The 24444-nt window shown below is 39.2% G+C and overlaps 1 protein-coding gene across 7 annotated transcripts in view; it reads right to left on the minus strand.

The window, feature by feature from the left end:
- Positions 1–607: 607 nt before the first annotated feature.
- LOC126173535 (nicotinate phosphoribosyltransferase) overlaps positions 608–24444 on the minus strand; it is a 132557-nt gene continuing 108720 nt past the window's right edge. For all 7 annotated transcript variants that reach the window (XM_049920964.1, XM_049920963.1, XM_049920967.1 and 4 more), the window contains exons 12-13: positions 22957–23085; positions 608–2519 (exon numbers count right to left, since the gene is read on the minus strand). In XM_049920964.1, coding sequence (XP_049776921.1) covers positions 2442–2519; positions 22957–23085 — 207 coding nt within the window. In that variant the 3' untranslated portion in view covers positions 608–2441. The remainder of the gene's footprint in view (positions 2520–22956; positions 23086–24444) is intronic.

Consider the following 24444-nt stretch of genomic DNA (forward strand, 5'->3'; position numbering starts at 1 on the left):
TTTATGAAAGATAGTCTTTCTGAAGAATTTAACCTAAACAGACCCAAGGAACACAACGAAAATCACTGTGACAGCACGGATATGCATGAGACTAGAAGCTTTTGGCAGCTTGCCATGCAATCAGACCCTTTAGTAGAAGCATTCTGATACAAACTATGTCACATATGATGTGATCAAGTCCAAGACAATACACGAGTCACAACCTGGGCAAACGGCCCTCTCCCCGAGTGCTTTTCCAGGTTCTGCATTAATACAATTCAGGGATCATTTCATCCAGGAGATATCATACCATTCATAAAGAAACACAATTTCATATTAGTACAAAGAGCATTCTCAGCCAAGATATTTCTCAAATAATTTAAATCAAAGGTGACATTACTGAGCTCTGCACTTGGCTTGAAAATACTGTTTATGTTGTCAGCATCTCTCACAGAGTTTTGCACCTGTTTGACAGTCCACACACCCATGACCACTATCTACCAATACGATCTTCTTGTCTTCTTAACTCTCATCAACATACATCACCATATCTTCAAGAAGTGATGAAGGATTGATCTTGGGAAGTAAGGCAAACTTTTTTATCTAAGGACAGATTAACTAGGGAATATATAAAGAAAATATCACATTTGTATATTCTGCCATAAATTTACAAGGTACATATACTGAACATTTTTACAAAATCAATACAAATCAATACATATTATGTAAACCTTACAACATGTCTTACGCCAAAACTACATTAACCTTCAATGATTTACAGTAAATGATTTGCAGTAACTGTTTGTGTCTTTGTTGTAATAGATCCTCAGTCAGAATGTTACATTCCATAAGTAACATACCATTTATTAATTTACAGGTTATTTAATACTTATGTAATTCAACCAAAAAAGTGAAGTATATTGGAAAATACACATATGACGAAAAAAGAGTAGAACATGGAAGGTCCAGGATGGAATATGACAAGATGGAAATGATAGATTGCCACTCACAATGTACAGGAAGCATTGAGCTGCAGGCAGGCACAATGAAATAGAATGCTGAAATATTTTCGTTTTCAGACATAATCCTTCTTCTGAAGTAGAAAACTCACAGTCACACAAGTACAACTCACACTCACACATGGCCACTGCCTCAGGTACCTCAGTGCCCAGAGGAAGTGGCCATGTTTTTGTGAATTGTACTTGTGTGTCAGTTTTCTACTTCAGAAGAAAGAATTTGTCTGAAAACATAAATATTTTAGCTTTCTGTTCATTGAATATGTCTGCAGCTTGATGCCTCAGGTTTGTGGCAAGCAGCAATGTATCCTTTGCATAATGTTAAAAAAAGAGTTAAACTACATAAAAAACAAAAATGTAATACTTAAGAAATGTTTTTACACACATCACAGCCCAAAATTACAAGAACAGATGTCCTAAAAACTTATCTTACAAAATATGTCATTTCTCTAAAAGTATACAATGCAACATTTAAAATTTACAAAAAATTAAAACTTGTATTAACACAGTTTAGACAGAAACACATTTGTGCCCAAGTGCTCACATGATTGTTTTTTGTATGTGTTTATTACCTACAGGATGACTTATTTAAATGGTAATTTACAGTGTACATAATAAATGTTTCTTAACAGAGGTTTGCTAACAGTGTTGATGTCCAAGGAAAAAAGTGTCAGATATGACTAAGGTTTTGCTCATCTAAGTATCTGTGCTGAATATAATAACAGTTGGCAGTTTTTATTATAATCAGGTGTGTCGGTTCACATTACCATTTCACAGTTCAATGCAGTTGTTCATTACAACTCATAAGCAAACAGCTTGTTTCCTAGGCAAGAACTCCGAGCTAAAATACTAAGTAGTATGACAGAAGCTCAGATGAGATAGTTTACCTCTCTCTCTCAACTTATGATCTAAGCAAAAATTAAGAGAACTTTATTCACCATCTATGTGATTAAAGCTCTGTAAAATACATGATCAATGATGATAACTACTCTGATCAGCAAGATCTTTTTCCAAGTGCTCAACAAATGTTGCACTACTCTCTCCTTAGACCAAATTACACAAAGCACCTATGCAGACAGAAGCAAAAGATTGAAAAGCAATGTCGTGTGCTCTCCAAAAGCATTTGCCCAAAATGATGCAGACACTGACATTTAGCAATCATCTGGAGAAGCTTCCCCAAAACTGAAGTTTAAATCTATCTTTCTAATTTGTTTCTGGTAAATATGACTGCCTCAGCTAAAACTTTCTTCAGTATAGAGTATGAAAGGAAGTGTTTAAAAATAACATTCTGTACTATTTATAGTTCCGATACCATGCCTGAGCAATATCTTAGTATAGTAACTTTGTGCAGTATGTTACCAAAAATCATCATTGCCCTTGGTTACAATTTTAACATATTTACACATGAACTTCCTCATTCTATAATATTTTATAACAATACTACATTTAATACAGCTCACCAATAGGAGCATTCTGAAGCCACAGCTCATGAATAAAGGTGTACAGTTCAGAGCTCACTGACACCTGTTGAAACAAAGAAGTTCAAATTGATATAATGAAGCTAGAGACAAAACAAATAAATAAATGCATAAAAATATAAATTACTTAAAAAGTAATATGCAAACATCAATTCAGTTCTCATTCCATAATGACAACACTATTTTATGCAACCTACAAAATCACTGGGTCTTAAAGGGATATATATTTATACAACTGGTGTCCAATAGTGTTTTTTATGTCATCATCCGCATGTTAATCTGCACATAATAATTATTACATAATTTAAATACAAATGTTTGAATGGACCCAAATAGAGATGATGTGTAGGACAGAATATTAGGCAAACATGAATAAAATCAGAGAGAAAGACGCAATGACAGCAAATCAAATGTTGTACCAATTGACAGCAGTGATATGCAGGTACTTGGCCACAGAATATGACAACAACATAAGATGACAGCTCTCTTGTCCACATAGCTGTAACAGACACTGGGTTTGTACACACTGCTGACTCAATGTTGTAGCACAGGAATTATTGTAGACTTACTTGCCCTGATGATTTGATGCTATCTGCTGTGTGCTGAACTTCTGACACACATACCACCTAGTTGGCCTATAATATCCAGAAACTACAAATATCTCAGATTGGAATGGACATGAGGGTGCCAAAATATTGCGTTTAATGGTGAGTTCCACTTCAACCTACTCAACAATGATGGCATCATATACATAAGACGTTCTTGGCATCACAAATATATACAAGACTTGTCAGAGTGATTACAATCTGGAAACCTATAATGATGTAAATGAAAGTATTATTCCATTAACTACTTGTCCAAACACAAAAAAATTATACTCTAGTATCTCCACATCTGTAGTATATGCTGATGAAAATTTCAATCTTATGCAGCTTATTTTCACTACACAAAAAATTCCTACAGATAAAGTATGTTGTGAGTACATGATAGATGTTGCGTGTATCTATTGTTACTGGAACTTTTAAGGTGAAGATCGCAACACAGCATGCCCAGTGGACATGAATGGGCGGGCAGCTTATCACCATCTGTAGGACTTTAAATTATTGGCACGATGGATATGGGAGCGTCATATAGGTAGGTAAAAGAGACAGTTGGCTGTAGTGTAACGACTACAGAATAAGTGGTGACAAGATGGACTCAGGATAACAGTGTGGCAGGAAGATTAAGCATGGGTCCTTCCTTAAAGACTTCATGAGAAGGTTGTTGGATTGTTTGATTAGGTCTGACAAATAGATGAATGACAACAGCTGAAATCTTGGCAGAGGCTAGTGACAAAATGCCACCATTAACAGAGATGCCAATTTGTAAGAAAGTGAATGAATAATGTGTCAGATAGTGCAGGTGGGAAGGGAAGAGTGGCAGGATATTTTGATGTGTCACTAAATCAGACATTACTGTAAAACCAACACACAACTGAAACAAATGGAGTATATTCAATGACTGATATACAAGGAGACCCCATTTTTCCTTTCTTTTCTTTTTTTTTTTTTTTTTTTTTTTTTTTTTAAGTAACTGCTAGGGTTTGATGTAGTCTCAGACCTGCACTACAACTCTGAAGGAGATGTTAAAGGGCCATTTTTTTTAAATGGAAGAGTGAGTTTTGAAATGTCATTCCAAATTCTGTCAGTCCTCTCATTCTTTTCAAAAGAGAATGCTTCAGATTGGTTAACAACTGCACTCTGTTTCCAAAGATTCTATTTCTCCCGATGATAGAACGTCCTGAATAAACTTTTCTTTACCTGGCTATTTGCTGCCAATGTACTTTTATGTATTTGTGTGGAGCAATCTGACATTGGAATAAAAATTTTTCAGTGTAGTTTTGTCTAGAGAAACTTACTTACTGTAAGCCCTCATATTTGCCCCCAATGACCAACTCAGTCGCTTTTCTGTGCCTTAACAGACCAAATATCACATGAAGCAAATTACTATCAAAATCTGGAACTGATGAATCTCTCTCAAAGTAAACAATAAAATCATTGGAAAGATTATTTAATTATGAAGGAAGCTTATTCATAAGTGGGGTCTCTTGATGGAGGAATACATTTAAGAATTTGACAAGTTGAGAACTGGAAGAACAGAGCTGAGAAACAAAAGATGAAGCTTAGTAGATGGACTTTCAAACTGTGCCTTAACCTACAAAAACTGTGCTTTAATCTACAGACATTTTGAATTCAGAATATGATTTACAGAAGAACACTTTCAAAGGGTCCACTGTTCTAAGACCCTCAATATGCACCGTAGCAGAGACAATCACCTAGTAGAATCTTACTTCAATATTTTGCGTGGCTTTTCACCAAAGACTCACTGGCATATCTTCAAAGCATTTTGCCTCTCTGAACTCTTTAGCAAGTAATAACAAATGTCAGTTAAAAATTGATCAATATTAATATTTACAAGACCATTAAAGCCCTTTAATAGAGCTAAGTGCACACGATGAGAAGCACAGACTTGCTGGTGAGTATTAGTATTTTCTTTAGAAATAAAGGAACTTACACCTTTGGAAATACTAGCCATAGTACTTTCACTGTCACATGTGAAACCTACACAGTTATCCCAATGACTCTCCCTCTTCTTCAGTTCATTATCCAAAACAGTTAATTTTCTTTTGCCTCTATTGTCATTGGTTTCTCAGACTAAGAGCATTAAAGTTGAAATCTGCATAGTTTTGGTGTCAAAAAGCAACAGAACTACTCGGTAGAGCTTTTTATCATTCACATCATTACTGCCGTCTGTTGCCAGGGCAAAGTGCTAGGACTTCATTAACTTCATTACCCTTCCCTCAGTTGTAGAAGCCACACATTTAACTAGTGCTCCTGTTTTTGTTCTCACACAACCGCACTTGAAGGCTATTTTTGAATCAAGAACCATTTTCTTGAACAAACATCTTACATGATCACTGCATACTAAAGGAAAGTTGTGCTCAACAAGAATGCTGTAAATAATAACTCTGCAGTTGTTTTCAAATTTTCATTTTCCAAGGATTGCATAAAAATTGTTAAATTCTTGTTTGTGTCCTCAGTTTTATTGTATCTGAATGAATTTTGCTAGCAACGTATTTGCGGCAGTAGTCTCTTCAAGCAACTACAAAACACATGTGAATCACTTTAGAGGAGTGCAGTAAACAGGGCCATGCTTTGGAGTACTCCTCCCTCTTAGCAGTGTCACCACACACATTTTTGCTGCACCAGAAATCACTTCATTGTATATTTCAGAATCTTTCAAACATATTTCCTCGATACATGCTTAGTATGCAGTAGAAGAGCTTTCTACGTTAATCTGTTTACGACAAATGCAATAAAAGCTTGCTAGTACATCTCTCTCTCTCTCTCTCTCTCTCTCTCTCTCTCTCTCTCTCTCTCTCACACACACACACACACATACACACACACACACACAATTCACTGAAGAGAGCTCGACTCCAATGTGTTATCACAACGAAACAAAGACACCTGCACTGGAACTCGCCAGGAAGAGTCACTGTGAATAGTATAGAGAACAACTGCACAACATATACTACTTCATACCTGGTTACACATTACGATGAGTGAAATCATACACCATACATGGTATTCGGTTTAATCAAAATTCTAAGAGGGGCAGAAAAGGGCAAGTACCATTTAACAAAAATGTGAAAAGAAATATTGTTGAGAATTCAAATTGTAAAGAATAATTTTCTCTCGTGCATCCTTTTGAGTACTTTATACGCTTAAACTTGTAAATCAATACAAAACTGAAAAAAATCATAATTTTTGCCATGCCACTCATACAGTCACAATTACTGAAGGAAATTCATAATTATTATGACCGATTCACAATAGTTGGCATCTCTGCCATAAACTGTCAGGAATAGATTATTGGAAGCTGGGTTAAGATCTGGAGTTGGCATGCTTCATTTACCACTGACACAATACCACTAACAACAGACACTTGCATGTGGTAAACCACGCTCAACTAGGGCACTGAGTAGCACTCTGTGAGGTTCAGCAGCGAGTCTCATTTGTGTCTGTGGCGCCCAATCGATGCCACTGTGATGACTTAGTGAGAGGTCACATGAAGTAGCAATTTTCGAGATCCTTAATTCTCCAACTCCTGAAATTATGGTGTGATGGGGAGCTATTGGATATAACAACAAGACTGATCAGGTAATCGCTGACAAGAGGCTGTGTGCTTGCTGTATATGGAATGGTATGATATTTGGAGAGTGTTTGTTTCCAAGCACAATGAATACGAGAGGATATTTATGCTCATGGGGTCACACCACATACTAATGTTGAACATGGACATCAATTCCAAATGCTAAGAAAGTTTAATCCTTTAATGCCATTGTGTGATGAGTGTTTCTACAAAGATTGATAAATACCAAATTGGTGCTCATGATGTAACACTTTCCATTTCTGCAATGCATATTTTAAGCAGAACAATGGACAAACACAAGCTCTTTTGGCTTGAGGTGCTACTACTGGATGCAACAGACGGATGATATCTGAACAGCAGTCATCACATCAGAAATGTATCAGTGCCTACTACACATGCCATAGTTAGCATGATAATGCGCAGCACATAGACAAAAATGTTTAAGTATTCTTCAAAGCATGACTATACCACCGATTCCCTGAGTTGCCCAACTGCCTGATATTCATCCATATAAATATATCGGATACTGATAAACTCTTCTTGGAGTTTCAGCCCCATATTCATGAACATTCAGTTTAAACCTTTTCGATGTACAGGGTGCAGAAAAACAAAAGAGTAGAAATGAAAGACAGCATCAAAAACGGAATCTGCGTGTATGAAATAAGGGTCACAGATGCATCTTTTCGAAGGAATGTAATTGAAATCTGACATATGGATGTCTTTGCTCAAAATGAAATGTAGTTCACAGAAAAGGCACATGTGAACAAAATTACCTGGACTAATCATTCATTACAACGAGAAAAAGAAAAAATTGAAGCATCACCCCCCCCCCCCCATGCGCATCATACTTAGCTGATGTACCATACAGTACTTCTTTAAAAATGAAAACAATCACATGTTCATGTTTCAATATGTAATAAAAAGGTCAAACTAAATGAAAAATGAGTATGCTATTGTACACAGACTGGCCACCAGTTAATTAACGTAAGTATGTCGCAGCAAGTGTTCAAACTGACCGCAGTTTTCATGCTGGCATAGTGCTGTAAATATTCAGTTGTGACTCCTAGTTCCTATTCCCAAGTTCATTTATTTGATATTGTCTTTCTGCCCTACACTTTTGGTGAAACTGTTTTTCAGCACCTTGTATAACCCTTGAACACAGTTGAAAGCCTGAGATCACTTTTTTCAGTCATGCATACGTACATGTAATATATGTGGTGGTCGCAACTCATTCAGCAAAAAAATGAAATGATAGTATGGCATTTCTGGCTGGAGACTCTACATACGGTTGTTCAGCTGCCTAGTGCAAGTCCCTTTGGTTTGACGCCACCTCAGTGACTTGAAAGTCAATGATGATAAGGACAACACAACATCCCATTCCTGAGACGAAAAATTCTCCACCCTGGCCAAGAATCGAACCCGTCCCTACAACACTGCAGTCATCCACAATTAACACTCAGCTATGGAGGCAGACTAATTCGTCATAGTCCTCCAGGACCTGTTGTTCATGCTTTTTAAACTCCATAGAAACTGCCTTGTGGGAGATACTCCTGGAATACATCCCAGGAACACTTTTATTCCATGACACAACATATAGAGGTTTTGACTGCACCCCATGTGTTGTTCACCCCATACCAAATTTCTATAACAGAAAATATACAGTCTAAAAATAGAAAACATGTCTATGTACTCCTGGACGTATACTGTGGTATACTGTTCATTTAAATCAAACATATCATTCCTGGCATTGCAAGTTCCAGTTTACTATGCAACCATTATTGGGTTTCCATTTGATTCGTGTGTGTGTAGGGGGGGGGGGGGGGGGGGGGGGGCACTTCCTAGTTGGATCTTTTGTGAAGTAAAATAAGTGAAAAACAATCTCTCACCAACAGCCAGCTGCTATGTGGCGCGCGCGCGCGCGCACACGCACACGCACACACACACACACACACACACACACACACACACACACACACACACAAAAAAACAGAGAGTGGTTCTCAATAGGTTTCAAGCTCTGGTTCTTTTTATAGCAACTGTACACATACACACAAATGCCACTGTGGGAGGATGTATTTGGGTGTCTGTGAGTCTGTGTGTGTGAGATTATGTATACTTTTGCTAGAAAAACTGCCAGAGCCCTAAGTTAGGGAAATCTGTTTTTTGTTACATGGGTATGTACCACGCATTAGTCCACTAAAAGTGAGTGGTTGTCTTTCCTTTTTTTATGTACTGTTTCATCCAGGAACACAGACAATTTGTTAACACAGTAGAACCTCTATTAACCACCACATTTTAAATAGAGAGAAGGGGAAACAGAGATTTTTGGATACTGGAAATCTATTTGAAGAAATAAATGTTTTTTGTTCCACTTTCTTAAACCTTGACATTGGCTGCATTATGCCACTTGTTTGCCCGCAATATGTCCGTAGCTGTGTCAGTTGGCTGTTGTTCCAAATATCCTTTGCTGTATAGTGGCTGATCTTTTTGTGTTCTTCATTCTCTTCATCATCTAACTCCTCTTGCTCAAAATTATACGAGTATTGTTGCAAAGGAGGATCAATGACTTGCAAATTGGTGACTAAATCTGCATTGCCAGATTCGTTAGTTTTTGGACATTCTTGCTCTTGGTTTAGGCTAGGATACCTTATCCATGATTTCTGTCAAGTCATTTCCTTAACCCCCTGGTGCAGCGGACAGCTGTTAATGTCACTTCTTTGGTGTTTATAATAGTTCAGAGGCTGCAAATGCACATGGTCTGCTCCTGCTGATACTCCCTACTGGTGCTGTGCCCTGTGTGCATTTGGCAGGAGAGATTAAAAATGCCTAAGATGTGACATTAGCATCTGCCCACTGTAGTGAACAACTCCACAACAGAATTAAAGTTTTTCCTGAGCTTGACCAACTGTGTAAATTAAATATTACACGGAGATGACAAAAAGTCATGGGATCCCTCTCAATATTGTGTCGGGCCTCCTCCTGCCCAGTTTAATGCAGCAACTTTATGTGGCATGGACTCAGCAAGTCACTGGAAGGCCTTGCAGAAATACTGATCCAGGCTGCTCTATAGTCGTCCGCAATTGCGGAAGAGCTGCTGGTGCAGGATGATGTGCATCAACTGACCTCTCAATTATGCCCCATAAATCTTTGATGCGATACACGTAGGGCAATTTGGGTTGCCAAACCATTCGCTCGAATTGTCCCAAAATGTTCTTCAAAACAATCTTGAACAATTGCATCCCAGTAACATGACAATGTTGTTTGTGAACATGAGCTCCCTCTAGTACCATGGAAGTTATTCCCTTATGTCCTAACAGGTGTCCCATCATCCTGCCCATTCTTCTTGTCAGTGTTACCCCTATATTCCTCTCCTTCCGATTCTGTGGAGAACTTAAACATTCCCTATCTTATCTGTCCATCTAATTTTCAACATTCTTCTGTAGCACTACATATCAAAACGCTTCGATTCTCTTCTGTTCCAGTTTTCCCAAAGTCCATTCATTCAATATTGTGTGCATATGTACATTCTTAGAAATTTCCTCTTCAAATTAAGGCCTACATTTGATATTTATAGATTTCTCTCGGCCAGGAATGTCCTTTTTGCCAGTGCCAGTCTGCTTTTTATGTCCTCCTTGCTCCATCGCCTTAAGGGTTATTTTGCTGTCTAGACAGCAGAATTCCTTGACTTCATCTACTACATTATCCATAATTCTGATGTTCTGCTACTTCTCATTACTTTTGTCTTTCTTTGTTTTACCTTCAATTTATATTCTGAACACATTAGACTCTTTATTTCATTCAGATCCTGTAATTCTGCTTAACTTTCACTGAGTACAGCAATGTAATCAAGAAATTTTATCACTGATATCCTTTTATCTGAATTTTAATCCTGCACTAGAATCTCTCTTATTTCCATCGTTGTTTCTTTGATGTATAGATTGCACAAAAGACTACATCTCTGTCTTACACCCTTCTCTCACTGTTACTGTTCCCTCTTTATTCTTGTACGTATTGTATATTATCTGTCTTTCCATATCGCTTATCCTTGCTTTTCTCAGAGTTTCAAACATCTTGCACCACTTCACACTGTCGAACGCTTTTTCCAAGTCGACAGATCCTATGAACGTGTCTTAAGTTTTCTTCAGTCTTGCTTCCATTATCAACTGCAATGTCACATCTGCCTCTCTGGTGCCTTCAAAACTTCCCTAAAGCCAAATTGATCATCATCTGGCAGATTCTCAATTTTCTTTTCCAGTCTTCTGTACATTACTCTTTTCAGCAACTTGGGTGCATGAGCTATTAAGCTGGTAGTGCAATAATTCTTGCACTTGTCAGTTCTTGTTATCTTTGTAATTGTGTGAATGATGTTTTTCCAAAAGTCTTGTGGTACATCACCAGTCTCATACATTCCACAAGCCAACATGAATAGTCATTTTGTTGCCATTTCTCTCAATGATTTTAGAAATTCCAATGTAATGTTATCTATCCCTTCTACTTTATTTGATCTTAAGTCTTCCAAAGATCTTTTAAATTCTGACTAATATTATATCCTCCATCTCTTCTATGTAGCCTCCTGTTTCTTCTTCTATTACATTAGACAAATCTTCCCCCAATAGAGGCCTTCAACGTACTCTTTCCACCAATCTGCTATCTCCTCTGCATTTAACAGTGGAATTCCTACTGGACTCTATGTTACTCCCCTTACTTTAAATTTTATTCATTATTGCAGCATCTATAGCATCAGAGAACTTCAAGCATAGCTTTTCATTCCTTAGTATTTCTGAATCTCACGTCTTTGCACATTTTTTCTTCCTAACTAATCTCTTACATTTCAGCCAGCTCTTCATCATTACTAAATTATGATCTCAGTCTATACATACTCCTGGGTGTGTCTTATGATTCAATATCTGATTTCGCAATTTCTTCCAGAACATGATGCAATCTAACTGAAATCTTCTCATATCTCCCTGCTTTTTCCAAGTATACCTCCCCCTCCTGTGATTCTTGAACAGAGTATTCACTATTACAAACTCAAATTTATTGTAAAGCTCAACTAGCCTTTCTCCTCTCTAATTCCTTACTCTATACTCAACTGATCAAAAATCCTTATGTTCTTTCCATTTCACTTCATTGGCCTACATTATATCTAGATTGAGCCTTTGCATTTCCCTTTTCAGATTTTCTAGCTTCCCTACCACATTCAAAATGCTGACATTTCACAGCGTGAATCATAGAACATTATCATTTCCTTATTTGATCTTTTCCTCATCGTCACCTTCTCCTTGGTAGTCCTCTCCTGGAGATTTGAGTGGAAGACTAGTCAGGAATTTTTTACCAATGGAAAGATCATCATGACACTTTCCAAGTATAGGCCACATATCCTGCGGATAAACACTGTATCTTAATGCAGTAGTTTCCACTGTCTTCTACATCCTAATGCCATTGATAATTGCTGATTCTTCCACCTTTTAGGAGCAGTTTCCCACCCAAGGGCAAGAGAGTGCCCTGAACCTCTGTCACTCCCCTGCCCTCTTTTACAAGGCCAGACTTTGGGTGACTTCTTAAGCTGAGGATATTTTGATTACTAGGCAAAGATGCTACTCCTGGACCATGGCGAAGACCATCAGCTCTTCCTGTGTCTATTTTTCCCACGTGGAATGTTTCCCTCTATTATATTCATAACATTATTATGTTATGTATACATCAATTGTTTTTATTTTATTTTTATTTGTTTAAACTGATTAGATTAGGTTCCTGATGACTCCTCTTACTATAGGATTTTTATTATGGACACTCGAATTTATGCTTTAATTACGAGCGAACCGATAAACGTATCGCAAAATGTGATACACCAATATCTTCCTTGTTTTATTCTGCGTAAGGCTATATGCAGCACTTTCGTTTTACAGTCAAATTTATATATTTTTTTTATTCTGGTACGGATTTTGCGATTTTAGGCGTCTTCGGAAGGAAACGTTCACTTTAAAAATATATGGCTTGCGATGTATTTGTATGAGGTTAATGAAATTTTAATACATTATAGCCAAATATATTGTTAATGTAAATCTCAAGTTACAACATTTTCCGATCACCCAAAAAACCACGATAGTGCAAAATAAATCAATAATCAAAAACTTTGTCATATCGTGGAAATTTCAATAAACAATACAAAATTCTTACTCATTATCTGTGTTACTTAAAATAGGATCAAATAAGATCAAAATACAGGTATAGTACTGGAATAAACCAAGTTTAAAGGGCAATGTGCCTTCCACTTATTTTCTATTGTAAATGAGTGGTGAGTCATGAAAAAGAGCTAATTCATTTCAGGGAGTGAACAGTTCTGATCCAATCTCTGAAAAGAACAGTTTTGCCCATCTCTACCAGGTACTACATATCAGCAACCTCAGTAGTCATTAGACATCATGGTAGAGCAGGGCAGGGCGCTCCGCAGAACTCGTGGTCTTTGAATGTGGTCAAGTGATTGGGTGTCACTTAGGTCGTATGTCTGTAAGCGACATTTCCACACACCTAAACATCCCTAGGTCCACTATTTCTGATCTGATAGTGAAGTGGAAACATCAAGGGACACATACAGCACAAAAGGATACAGGCCGATCTCGTCAGAGAGTGCCGACAGTTGAAGAGGGTCATAATGTGTGATAGGCAGACGTTTATCCAAATCATCACACATTAATTTCAAACTGCATCAGGATCCACTGCAAGTACTACGACAGTTAGGCGGGAGGTGAGAAAACTTAGATTTCATGGTCGAGCAGCTACTCATAAGTCACACATCACGCTGGTAAATGCCAAACGATGCCTCGCTTGGTGTAAGGAGTGTAAATACTGGACGATTGCAAAGTGGAAAAACATTGTGTGGAGTGATGAATAACGGTTCACAATGTGGTGATCCGATGGCAGGGAAGTCATCTGCCAATGGCAGGGAAGTCATCTGCCAGTGTGTGCAGTGTCAACAGTAAAATTCGGAGGCTGTGGTATTATGGTGTGGTCGTGTTTTTCATGGAGGGGGCTTGCACCCCTTGTTGTTTTGCGTGGCACTATCACAGCACGGGCCTACATTGATGTTTTAAGCACCTTCTTGCTTCCCACTGTGGAAGAGCAATTCAAGGATGGCGACTGCATCTTTCAACACAATCAACCACCCGTTCATAATGCAAGGCCTGTGGCGGAGTGGTTACATGCTAATAACATGCCTGTAATGGACTGGTCTGCATAGAGTCCTGACCTGAATCCTATACAACACCTTTGGGATGTTTTGGAATGCCGACTTCGTGCTAGGCCTCACTGACCGACATCGGTACATCTCCTCAGTGCAGCACTCAGTGACGAATGGGCTGCCATTCCCCAAGATACCTTCCAGCATCTAACTGAACGTATGCCTGAGAGAGTGGAAGGGTGGGCCAACATCATAGCGAATTCCAGGATTACCGATGGAGGGTGCCACAAACTTTTAAGTCATTTTCAGCCAGGTGTCCGGATACTTTTGATCACATAAAGTAGCTCCAATTACAATTCTGTGTCCAAAGTCTGTTAACAATCATTGTGAGGCCATAATCACGCCAGAAACCTTTTCATATTAATCACCTGAGTAAAAATAACAGCTCTGCCAATGCGCTTCCCTTTCATACCTTGTGTATGCGATACTACTGTCATCTGAATATATGCATATTGCTGTCCCATGACTTAGCACCTCAATGCACATGTTAAGGCTTCAAAAAGATTACAATTACCCTTCTGTTCTCTTCAACAATGTGCTGATGTATTTCCTGCTGTAAAATCATTTTTTAACCAGTCAATAACTCCCTGATCCATTGGTTGGATTACCTAAGTCAAAGGGGAAACGGGGAGGGGCAAAAACATAGATTTTATGTCACCCTGTTGAAGTGGCTTGAGGTATTGTCTAGGAATACAAATGTGCAGAGTGATAGGTTTTTTGATTTCAAGTATGTTTCAACAGCTAGAACAAATGCATTCAAAATCTGTTCTTCTAACAAATTACCATTCATCCAAACACCTTTTCAGCTTTGTAATAAACAGAAAGTGCTGGCATGTTTATGTTTTTCAAGGCTCTTGTTTTCTTAGATTTGTCAATTACAATCAATGACAATTCATGGTCACCACTTTTGGTTCTTTTACCAGTTCAATGGTTGTCACTCCAACACAGATTTCAGAGGCTGATTTAGTACATGACTTGTTTCTGTCAGGTCTTGGTAGAACACGTAGTTTCTGTTCATGTGTGCACACAACGCATTTCCTTTTCTGACTTGTACACTTCTTAGTCATAACTTAATAAATTGTTTATAACTATACAGCAACTTTAATTTTAAACAGAATACAGTAATAAACTTAAAAAGTGCACAGATAAAACAGCAGATTAAACAACACAGTAAAGCCAAGAATCCACCAGTCCAGCAATACTGTCAACTGAGTATGAGTGAGGATTGTGACTCAGACGGACATGGGAACACAAGCCAATGGTCGTTCCTTTGCACTGCATTTCTGGCACTGTGTTAGAGGAAATGCACCACTTTAAAAATACCCCAATGTAATAGCCACAGTCCAATTACTAGTAATCTGGAAAAAATTAAGTTTCTTGAAATATGCAATGGTGTCACAAACCATCACAACATGTATTTGTTCAGAAGGACAGTGGGTCATAAACAACAAGACAAGACATTCACCTCTGAAAGAAGCATGTATAAGCCGAATATGCCTGGTTTAAAATCAGAAGTATTTCAAACAAAGCAACAAATGAAAGCTGTCAAAGTGCACAATGCATGTACATAAACTGTAGGAGCAGATGACAGTATAACTGTCAGAGAGATTCAATGTTTTAAAGCTGCATGAAGCTCTATAATCAGTCACTGACATCTTGTACTGACATCACATTTCACAGTCCAATTTCAGATTCAAGACATGTCCACTTCATTTGTCCAGTTCTTTTCAGACCAGCCTTCCACAGACATTAGCAAGAAGAAAGAAAAGACGAATAAGCATGGGAAAAATATATGCAGGGAATTTAAAAATGCAACATACACAAATATAAGTACACAATAGGAAATAATTTCACAAAGCTCATGGTTTCTGTCTCAAATACTGGCAAAAGCACTTGTTAGTCATAAGATTTCAGAAACCGTACTGAAAACAAAAATGGCATGCCTTTAGAATTAAGCAGGCAATGCTGGATCGTAGTACTAATTTCTCCCATGACCAAGAGCAATCATGACAATTGTCTTGTTTTACAGAAAGTAAACATTCCATCAGTTACAACTTGACAGTAGCAATGTGTGTAAATCTGCTACCTCACATGCAGAAAACTCAACAGAACTTGCCATGCACCGCTATCACTCTCAGCAATATGTCAACATACACTGACGAGCCAAAACATTATAACCGCCTGCTTAATAGCTTGTTTGTCCGTCTTTGGAATGAAATACATCGCTGATTCTGTGTTATCAGGAATCCAACAGTTTGTTGGTAGGTTTCTGGAGGTATGTGGCATTGAATGTTTATGCACAAGTCATGCAACTCGTGTAAATAACAGGCCGCTGATCTGTGTACTCAGTGATTGCATACGATAGTGACCCAGATGAGCTCCATTGGCATTACATTGGCAAATTTGGTCACTGAGACATCAATGTGAGTTCACTATAATGCTCCTCAAACTACGTAGCACAGTTCTGGCTCCAAGACACAGAAAATTACACTGCTGAAAGATGAAATTGCCATTGGGGAAGACAACAAGCATGATGGGATACAGGTGGTTTGCAACTGTCAGTGTCTCTTCAATTACTACCACAAGTCCCATGCAAGAGCAAGAGAACGTCTCCCATAGCTTAATACTGCTCCCACCAGCCTGCATCCATAGCAGGCTGCACATTTCAAGTCGCTGTTCACTTTGATGACGAAGTTTGTGGGGATGACCATCAAGCCAGTGTAGCAAAAATGGGATTCTCCTGAAGGTCTGACAAGTTTCCCTTGACTAAAGGTTGAATCCCGATGGTTCTGTGCCTACTGCAATCGTATCATTGTTTCAGCATATGAACACATAGGGGTGATTTGCTGCGGAGCTACATGTTCAACTATGTACGATGAACAGTGTGCTCCAAAACACTTGTGCGTGCACCAGCGTTGTGCTCTTCCAGGAGAGACGCCACATATCACCATTTGTCCTGCATTACAGAGCAGACAAGCCTCCGAACCCCACATTCTGTGAAGAGACATGGACATGCAACCACTTAGTGCCTGGTGGTAGTTTCACTGTCTTTCTACCTCTTTCCATAGATGCTCACGACAGAAGTACGTGAACATTAAATCAGATTCACCTGTTTTGAGATACTCATTATGTAGAACCTGTGAATAACAATCTGCCCTTTGTCAAAGTTTCTTATCTCAATGGAATTCCCCACTTGCAGCCCATACTCGCTAGGGTGACTCCTGTCTATGTCTGCTCCACTTTCATACATTTGTTACCGTGCCATGTACCTTGCAAACCACCAGTTGGGATCCAACCTCACGATGGGCAGCGGTCCTAATGTTTTGACTTATCAGTGTATTTCCTATCTTCCTGTCATAGAGCCACTACCCAATATCACATAATGAAAATAGAGGTGTAACTTCAGCTTGCTCCATCTAAAGCTGAACCTGAAAACTAGACTATGGGAATAAAAAAATATTTTAAAAGTGATTGGTAACAGTTTTCAGTATTTATATTTACATTTGATTCTGCATTAAACTGTTATACACTCAATAACCTTGTTTGTAATCCAGAGCAAACCCAAAAGGTCCTGTTATGTTTGTCTAAGGATATACAAAATAAATGTGTCAAACTTTTAGGAATTTTTATTGATGCCAACTGAATTGGGAAGAACATCTCAATCAAGTTTGCAAAAAGATACCCATCACTGTACTAATGTGTAAACTGAAAAATAAGGCTCACAGTAGTTAATTTTATATGACACATTTCATCCCCTTTCAGTCACGTATCTTATTCCAATATCTTTTTAGGCAAAAGCCTCAGATAACGGCTGAAATGAAATCATAGAATATGGCATTATTGACTGGGGGACCCCATATGAGATTGTTAGACCACCTGGTGCAAGTCTTTCTATTTGATACCAAATCGGCGAATTGCGCATCTTTTGTGATGAAGATGGGATGGATAAGGTAACAAAAATACCTAGTCCTCAAATGAAGAAAATCTCTGATGCAGTGAGGAATTGACCCCACAACCCCCATTCTGGAGGTAGCGAAGCTAACCTCTAAACTATGAGATTCAAACACAAACAGCTAAAATATGGTTAACATAAGGAAAAAAATTTACACAATTCTCAGACAGCCAGCACACAACTGACCCCCCCCCCCCCCCCCTTGCCCTTTCCCCTTAGGTTACCTTGATGACTGTGGCATCAGAAAGGGCACCTGGACACAAAATTAAATGACAAAATAAAATTTGCTTATTGTTGAAAAAGCTGACCCTGTACCACATGGGATAAATATCTGGAAAAAAAGATAGATATGGGGACATGCACCTATTTATCAACACCTAAAATGGTTCAAATGGCTCCGAGCACTATGGGACTTAACAGCTGTGGTCATCAGTCCCCTAGAACTTAGAACTACTTAAACCGAACTAACCTAAGGACATCACACACATCCATGCCCGAGGCAGGATTCGAACCTGCGACCGTAGCAGTCGCGCTGTTCCGGACTGCGCGCCTAGAACCGCGAGACCACCACGGCCGGCTCAACACCTAAAAGAATTTCTGCTTAATAAGCTGTGATCTCATCAAACAATGTTGCCCTCTTTGTACCAGGTTTAGAATACTAACAGCATTGCCAAGAAGAACATTAAAAATTGTATAGTGATCGAAGCAATTCACAAACACATTACCAGAAATAATGCAATGAATGACATCCCAAAGCACAGACTAGCAAAAATTGAATCTAGCAGAAAGTAAATGATCTCAAAAATTTTAATCTCTCTCTGCTCGATCCATGCCATTAAAATATTTTAAAATTCAATTATATAACTGGCTGACAGAAAACTCTTGTTACACTATGAGAGATCTGAACAACATGGACAATGCTGATTTTAATGTTTAAGGCTGTGGCTGTATCCTTTGATTGGACTAGACTTCCGTTTATACTAGTTTGTTGCACAAGTTTGTAGCGCTTTTGTTTCATGCATTAGTATTCCGGTTGCTATGGGTATACTTACATATTGTCATTTTGTTATTTGGAGACAGTGAGTGGAGCTGTGGACACTAGAAAATGGAGTGTCAAGTGGAGATATTTGAACAATTCCGATATATTCCTCTGTGTGACAATAGTGGAGACAGCCAGAAAGGTTTGCACCCTATATGAGGATAATGCCATTGGACAGAGCATGGCAAGATAATGATTTTCGCATTTTGAGTAGGATCATTTTGACATTAGCAACTCTCAATTTTCAGAAACATCTTTGAGGTTTGATGAAGATAGTTTAAACACATTAATTCACAATAATCCAAATCAGTGTACTCAAGAACTGGCAAATGTGACAAACTGTGATCATCCAAACATCGTGTGATATTTGCACACAATGGATATCGCACGCACTAAGCTGAAATCACAAAACACAGTGGGTGGTCATCTGCTTGCTCATCCATCATCAATTGGCTAGTGTAGAGACGAAAACTAGTGTCTTTATGCTTACGCAAGAGAAAGAAACGAATGGTTGTGCCCAAACACAGCAGCAGCTCCCCAAACAAAGACCTGTGTGCTTTCACAAAAGATAATGTTATGCATCTGTTGGAACAGCAAAGATGTGGTGGACTATGAATTGCTTCCCCAAGGTGTAACTATCACTGCCTACATTTACTGTCAACAACTGAGACAATTTGCGGACCATACGAATGACGACCTGGAAAACTGTGTCAAGTGAAACTAATCCACGATAATGGTAATGCCCACCTGCATCCTGCTAGACCAGGGGCGGACAAACGTTGCACGCGGCTCATGAGCGCACAGCGCTGCACGTGTGCTGCTCGCGTGCAGGCGTCGACCGGGGCTGTGGCGACAGCCGGCAGGTTGCGGCAGTGTAGTGCCAGGCTAAGCTGCGGACGTTGATGCAATGCGAGCACTATGTAGTGAATGTTGTATTTCAAGAAACGGAGAAGTGGAGATTTGGTATCTTTTAAAAAGTAATGGGAGAATCATTTTTTCTTTGTGCAAAAACGTGAAAATTCGAAATGTTTAATATGTGACAGTATTCTCGCTGGTCAACGGAAGTTTAGTATTGAAGGCCATTATAATAAATTTCACAAGGACGAGTACAATTTATTGTCGGATTCTGAGCGGATGGGGAATTGACTGAGCTTAAGAAGAGCGATCTGACGGTACCAGATGAATCTGTCGTAGTTGGCCGGCCGGAGTGGCCGAGCGGTTCTACGCACTACAGTCTGCAACCGCGCGACCGCTATGGTCGCAGGTTCGAATCCTGCCTCGGGCATGGATGTGTGTGATGTCCTTAGGTTAGTTAGGTTTAAGTAGTTGTAAGTTCTAGGGGAATGATGACCACAGCAGTTAAGTCCCATAGTGCTCAGAGCCATTTGAATTTATCATAATTACTGTTGTCACGAGAGATCTGCGACTTTCTCTCGTCATGTCTCTCATCTAACTGATTTAACATTTTATGGAACTCTGTTTTCAAGTTCAGGACGACAACAATAATAGCCCAGCGGTATGTGCAAGTTATAAGACTGCGCTTAATATAGCTAGAGCTGGAAAAACATTTGCTGAATTAATAAGTCTCGGTTAAGAGCAAACATCAGTGATGAAAATTTACGTAACTGTTTGTGTTTGTGTGTATGTAGAAATTTTGTTCCAGGTATTAAACGTATTGTAAACTCCACCTGTGATAATTAAATAAAACTTATCGTAGTTAATAGGTACTCTTTCAAACCATGATTTATTTAAAGCACTCCTGCTAACCTTATTCCATCATTCAATAAAGCAAGCTAGAAAAACAAAATGCATTACAGAGGAAGGAGTGGACAGAAGGTATGGTGGGGATGGGAGATAAGCGGGTGGCCAGCGTGCCCCTGTGTGCACGCGGAACACCTGTTAACTGCACGCGTGCAAGTGCACCGCACATGTGCAGGATTCCTGCCCGCCCCTGTGCTAGACTGACAAAAAAGTTTACACTAGAGTTGGGTTGGGAAGTCATTCCGCACCCACAATATTTATCTGAGCTTGCATCCTCCGATTTTCACAGTATCTGCTCTCTATTTAACAACCTTCAAGGTACTTCCTTTACGGATGAAAGCATGCTCCTATCCTGATTTGACGAGTTCTTCACCTGAAAATCACACGATTTCTACAGCCATGGAATTGAAAAGTTACCCCAGCATTGAAACATTGCTGTACATAGTGAAGGAGAATATATGAGGGTTATAAGTACATACCCTGTTTATTTCTACAATGGTTTACATCAGTTTACAGCTTGAACATTTAGCTATTTTGCGACATAATCACCATTTCTGTCGCATTTTTGTAGACGCTGTGGCAGTTTTTGTATGTCCATGTCATACCAGCTCGCCGCCATGCTGTTCAGAAAGTTATGAACCTCTTCTTTCACATCGTCGTCGGAGCTGAATCGCTTTCCAGCCAAATGTTCTTTTAACCTAGGGAACAGATGATACTCACTGGGCACCAAGTCAGGACTATAGGGTGAGTAGGTGATTATGTTCCACTGAAACTGTTGCAGGAGAGCAACGGTTTGCTGAGTGATGTGTGAGCGAAAGTTGTCATGGAGAGTGTGTACGCCCTTGCTAAACATTCCTCTTCTCTGGTTCCGAATTGCCCGTTTGAGTTTTTTCAGACTCTCACAGTACCTGTCAGCATTAATTGTGGTCCAAGTGGGCATAAAGTCGACCAACAATACTCCTTTCCGATCCCAGAAAACCGTTGTCATGACTTTATCGGCAGACTGTGTTTGTTTGAATTTCCGTCTCTTTGGCAAAGAAGGATGCCGACAGTGGCGTGATTGCTGCTTGGTCTCATGTGTAAAGTAGTATGCCACAGTTTCGTCACCCTTGACAATTTAGTCCACAAAGTTGTCCTGTTCGGCTGCAAGGTGGTGGTGAAATAAGTGGGAAGCATCAACTCATTGCCACATGTGGTCCTCAGTCAGCATGCATGGTACCCATCTTGCGCACACCTTCTGGTAGTTCAATGTTTCCGTTAAAATTCTGTGAGTGGTGCTTTGGGAAATCTCAGGAACCAACGTGCAGAGTTCATCCAGGGTGATCCGCCGATCTTCACGAATGCTTTGCTCAACCTTCAACACTGTCTCCTCAGAAATTGACGGTCTCTCACTCCTTTGTTCATCACGAATTTTGGTCCGACCAGGTGCAAACTCTCTACACCACTTACGAACATTTTTGACATCCATGCAAGACTCACGATACACTTCTGTCAATTGGCGATGAATTTCAATTGGTGCAGTGCCCTTTGCGTTCAAAAACTGAATAACTGCACGAAATTCGCACTTGGCAGTAACATTCAACAGGAGCTCCATTCTCAACGGCTGCCAAGCCAAGACTGAGCGCCTCAGCGTGGTGTGCACATGTTTACATACAGCGTGTGAAGTGCTCTTCATAACAGTGTGACCAACTGCCACACAAACAGAGTTATGTACTTATAAAAAACAGGAGACCTTACTTTTGAGATTACCCTCGGATTGTTGATGACTAAAGTCTCAGTTGTGCGTATCTGTTGGGTATGTTAAACTTATGGAAAAACACTACGAACTCATGCACCAACCCAATACATATGATGAAGTCTGTATCATATAAATGATCAACAGTGATTAGAGATTACATACACCAAATGAAAGTTGACCATGCCCCCTTTTGAACTGCAGAACTTTTGATCATTCTCATGCTTCCTCCAAGGCATGATCATTTTGGCAAACAATATTATGTAAAATAAAACAAAAAGTTGCTATGTTCATTTTACGCAATGCTTAAGAGGGCATCTTGTTCCTATCTTTTCTGTAATGCATCATCAGTGTAGATTTCCTTCTTCTGAAGGCAAAAAGATGTGGTGCCTTTATAGACCTGTATGTATCATCACAAAACTGCCCTGAAGTGTTCTATGGCTGCATGGAAAGTAGATAATCATTACAGTCTTCTCAACAATAGGCATAAAGCTAGCTATAATTATTTACTAGTGGTCACTAATTTTTTAAGCGCTGATAAAAACTTTTATATCAGTCTTACCTTATATGGTGTTGGATTCAGATTTCGTTTGTGATCCTGCCTCAGAGTGCGTAGAGAAGCATGGACTTTTGATCGCACCTCACTGAGTGTAGGAAGAGGGCAACAAATTTTACCATCCTGCCAGCAAACCTTAAAAAGAAAGCACATCAATTTTAAATTATGCCTGTATCACAGGAATTCCCAAAAAACAAAAGACAAATGAAACGCACACCAGAATGAAGTAATCTGTAAAATAACTTGATAAAACTGCTTAAGTAAGTTTTCGACCGGTAGCATCAAACACAGTTCTTTTTTTTCTTTTTCTCTCTTTTTTTCCTGCCAGCTGGAAACCTCTTGCCTCAGTATTCTTTTGACCACAGGAAATTGTTACACACAGCCATCTGTGTATTAGAGGTAAAAGCAAATATGTATTCTCAGTGTAGTTCTGCAGTATGTGCTGTGTCTCCAAGCACGAATGAGGCAATGCAACTTGCGTACGCAGTTCAGTCTGTTGACATGGCTGAAAGGGCGATTTCTAGTTCAGACCACGTACACAATACCACTTCACAGGAAAAAGTATTGCAGCATGGGAAGCTGCCCATCGATCTGGCATACACTGCACTGATGTCATACGATCTTTTGACCAACAGTGTGAGACAAAAATCACTGAAGGTCTGCTTTGTAATGAATGCCCAGTAAACAACACCAGCTGATGATCAGTACCTACAAACTATGGTTCAGAGGTACCCAGAGCAGGCTATCAGCAGGACTGTGTTGATCCAGACAGTATGCAACCACTTCCACGTAATTAGTTTGTCCTTGAGGAGTCCATAATAAACAACAGGGCAAATCCCTTAGTACTGTGGTGTGCGAAGAAGGCAGACAAGAAAATGCCTGGAACGAAATCTGGATGAATGCTGTTCGGTTCTCTTCACCTAAAAGTTTAGGGATTTCTCTCTTGACACCTAATAATCATTGAAAGAGTGTGGAGGCAGCCACTTACCAAAGCACATCTTTAGTTTGCTCAGGTTATGCCATCTAGGGCATCAGTCATGTTTTGGGCCAGGATCATGTATGCCTGTCACTGCTATCACAGGTAATTTGAGAGCTATGCAGTATCAGTACAGAATCCTCCAAATGTTGTCCAGCTTTACAATCAACATTTTGGTAATGGATTTGTTGAAAGACAACAATGCATGAACAAGCTGTGTACATCTCTATAAACATAATTCTTTCCCGTCAGTCAAGTAGAAACTTGATTACAGTGAATATGTATGGACTCTAGCATGGTATAAAAGCTGATCCAGCATGTGCTGACCTCTTGTTTTAGCAATGAATGCCAAGACGAGTAGAAGCCACTTTTCTTCATGCGACATACAATGCATATGACCGTATTTGTTGTTGTTGTGATCTTTGGGGCATCGCTAAACAAGAAATTATCTTTATCGAAAATGTGACTAGCTGCTGTGTTAATATGAACAACACACGAAAGCCATTCATGATTTTCGA

The sequence above is a fragment of the Schistocerca cancellata genome, chromosome 1, assembly GCF_023864275.1.
Source record: "Schistocerca cancellata isolate TAMUIC-IGC-003103 chromosome 1, iqSchCanc2.1, whole genome shotgun sequence".
Lineage (NCBI taxonomy): Eukaryota > Metazoa > Arthropoda > Insecta > Orthoptera > Acrididae > Schistocerca > Schistocerca cancellata.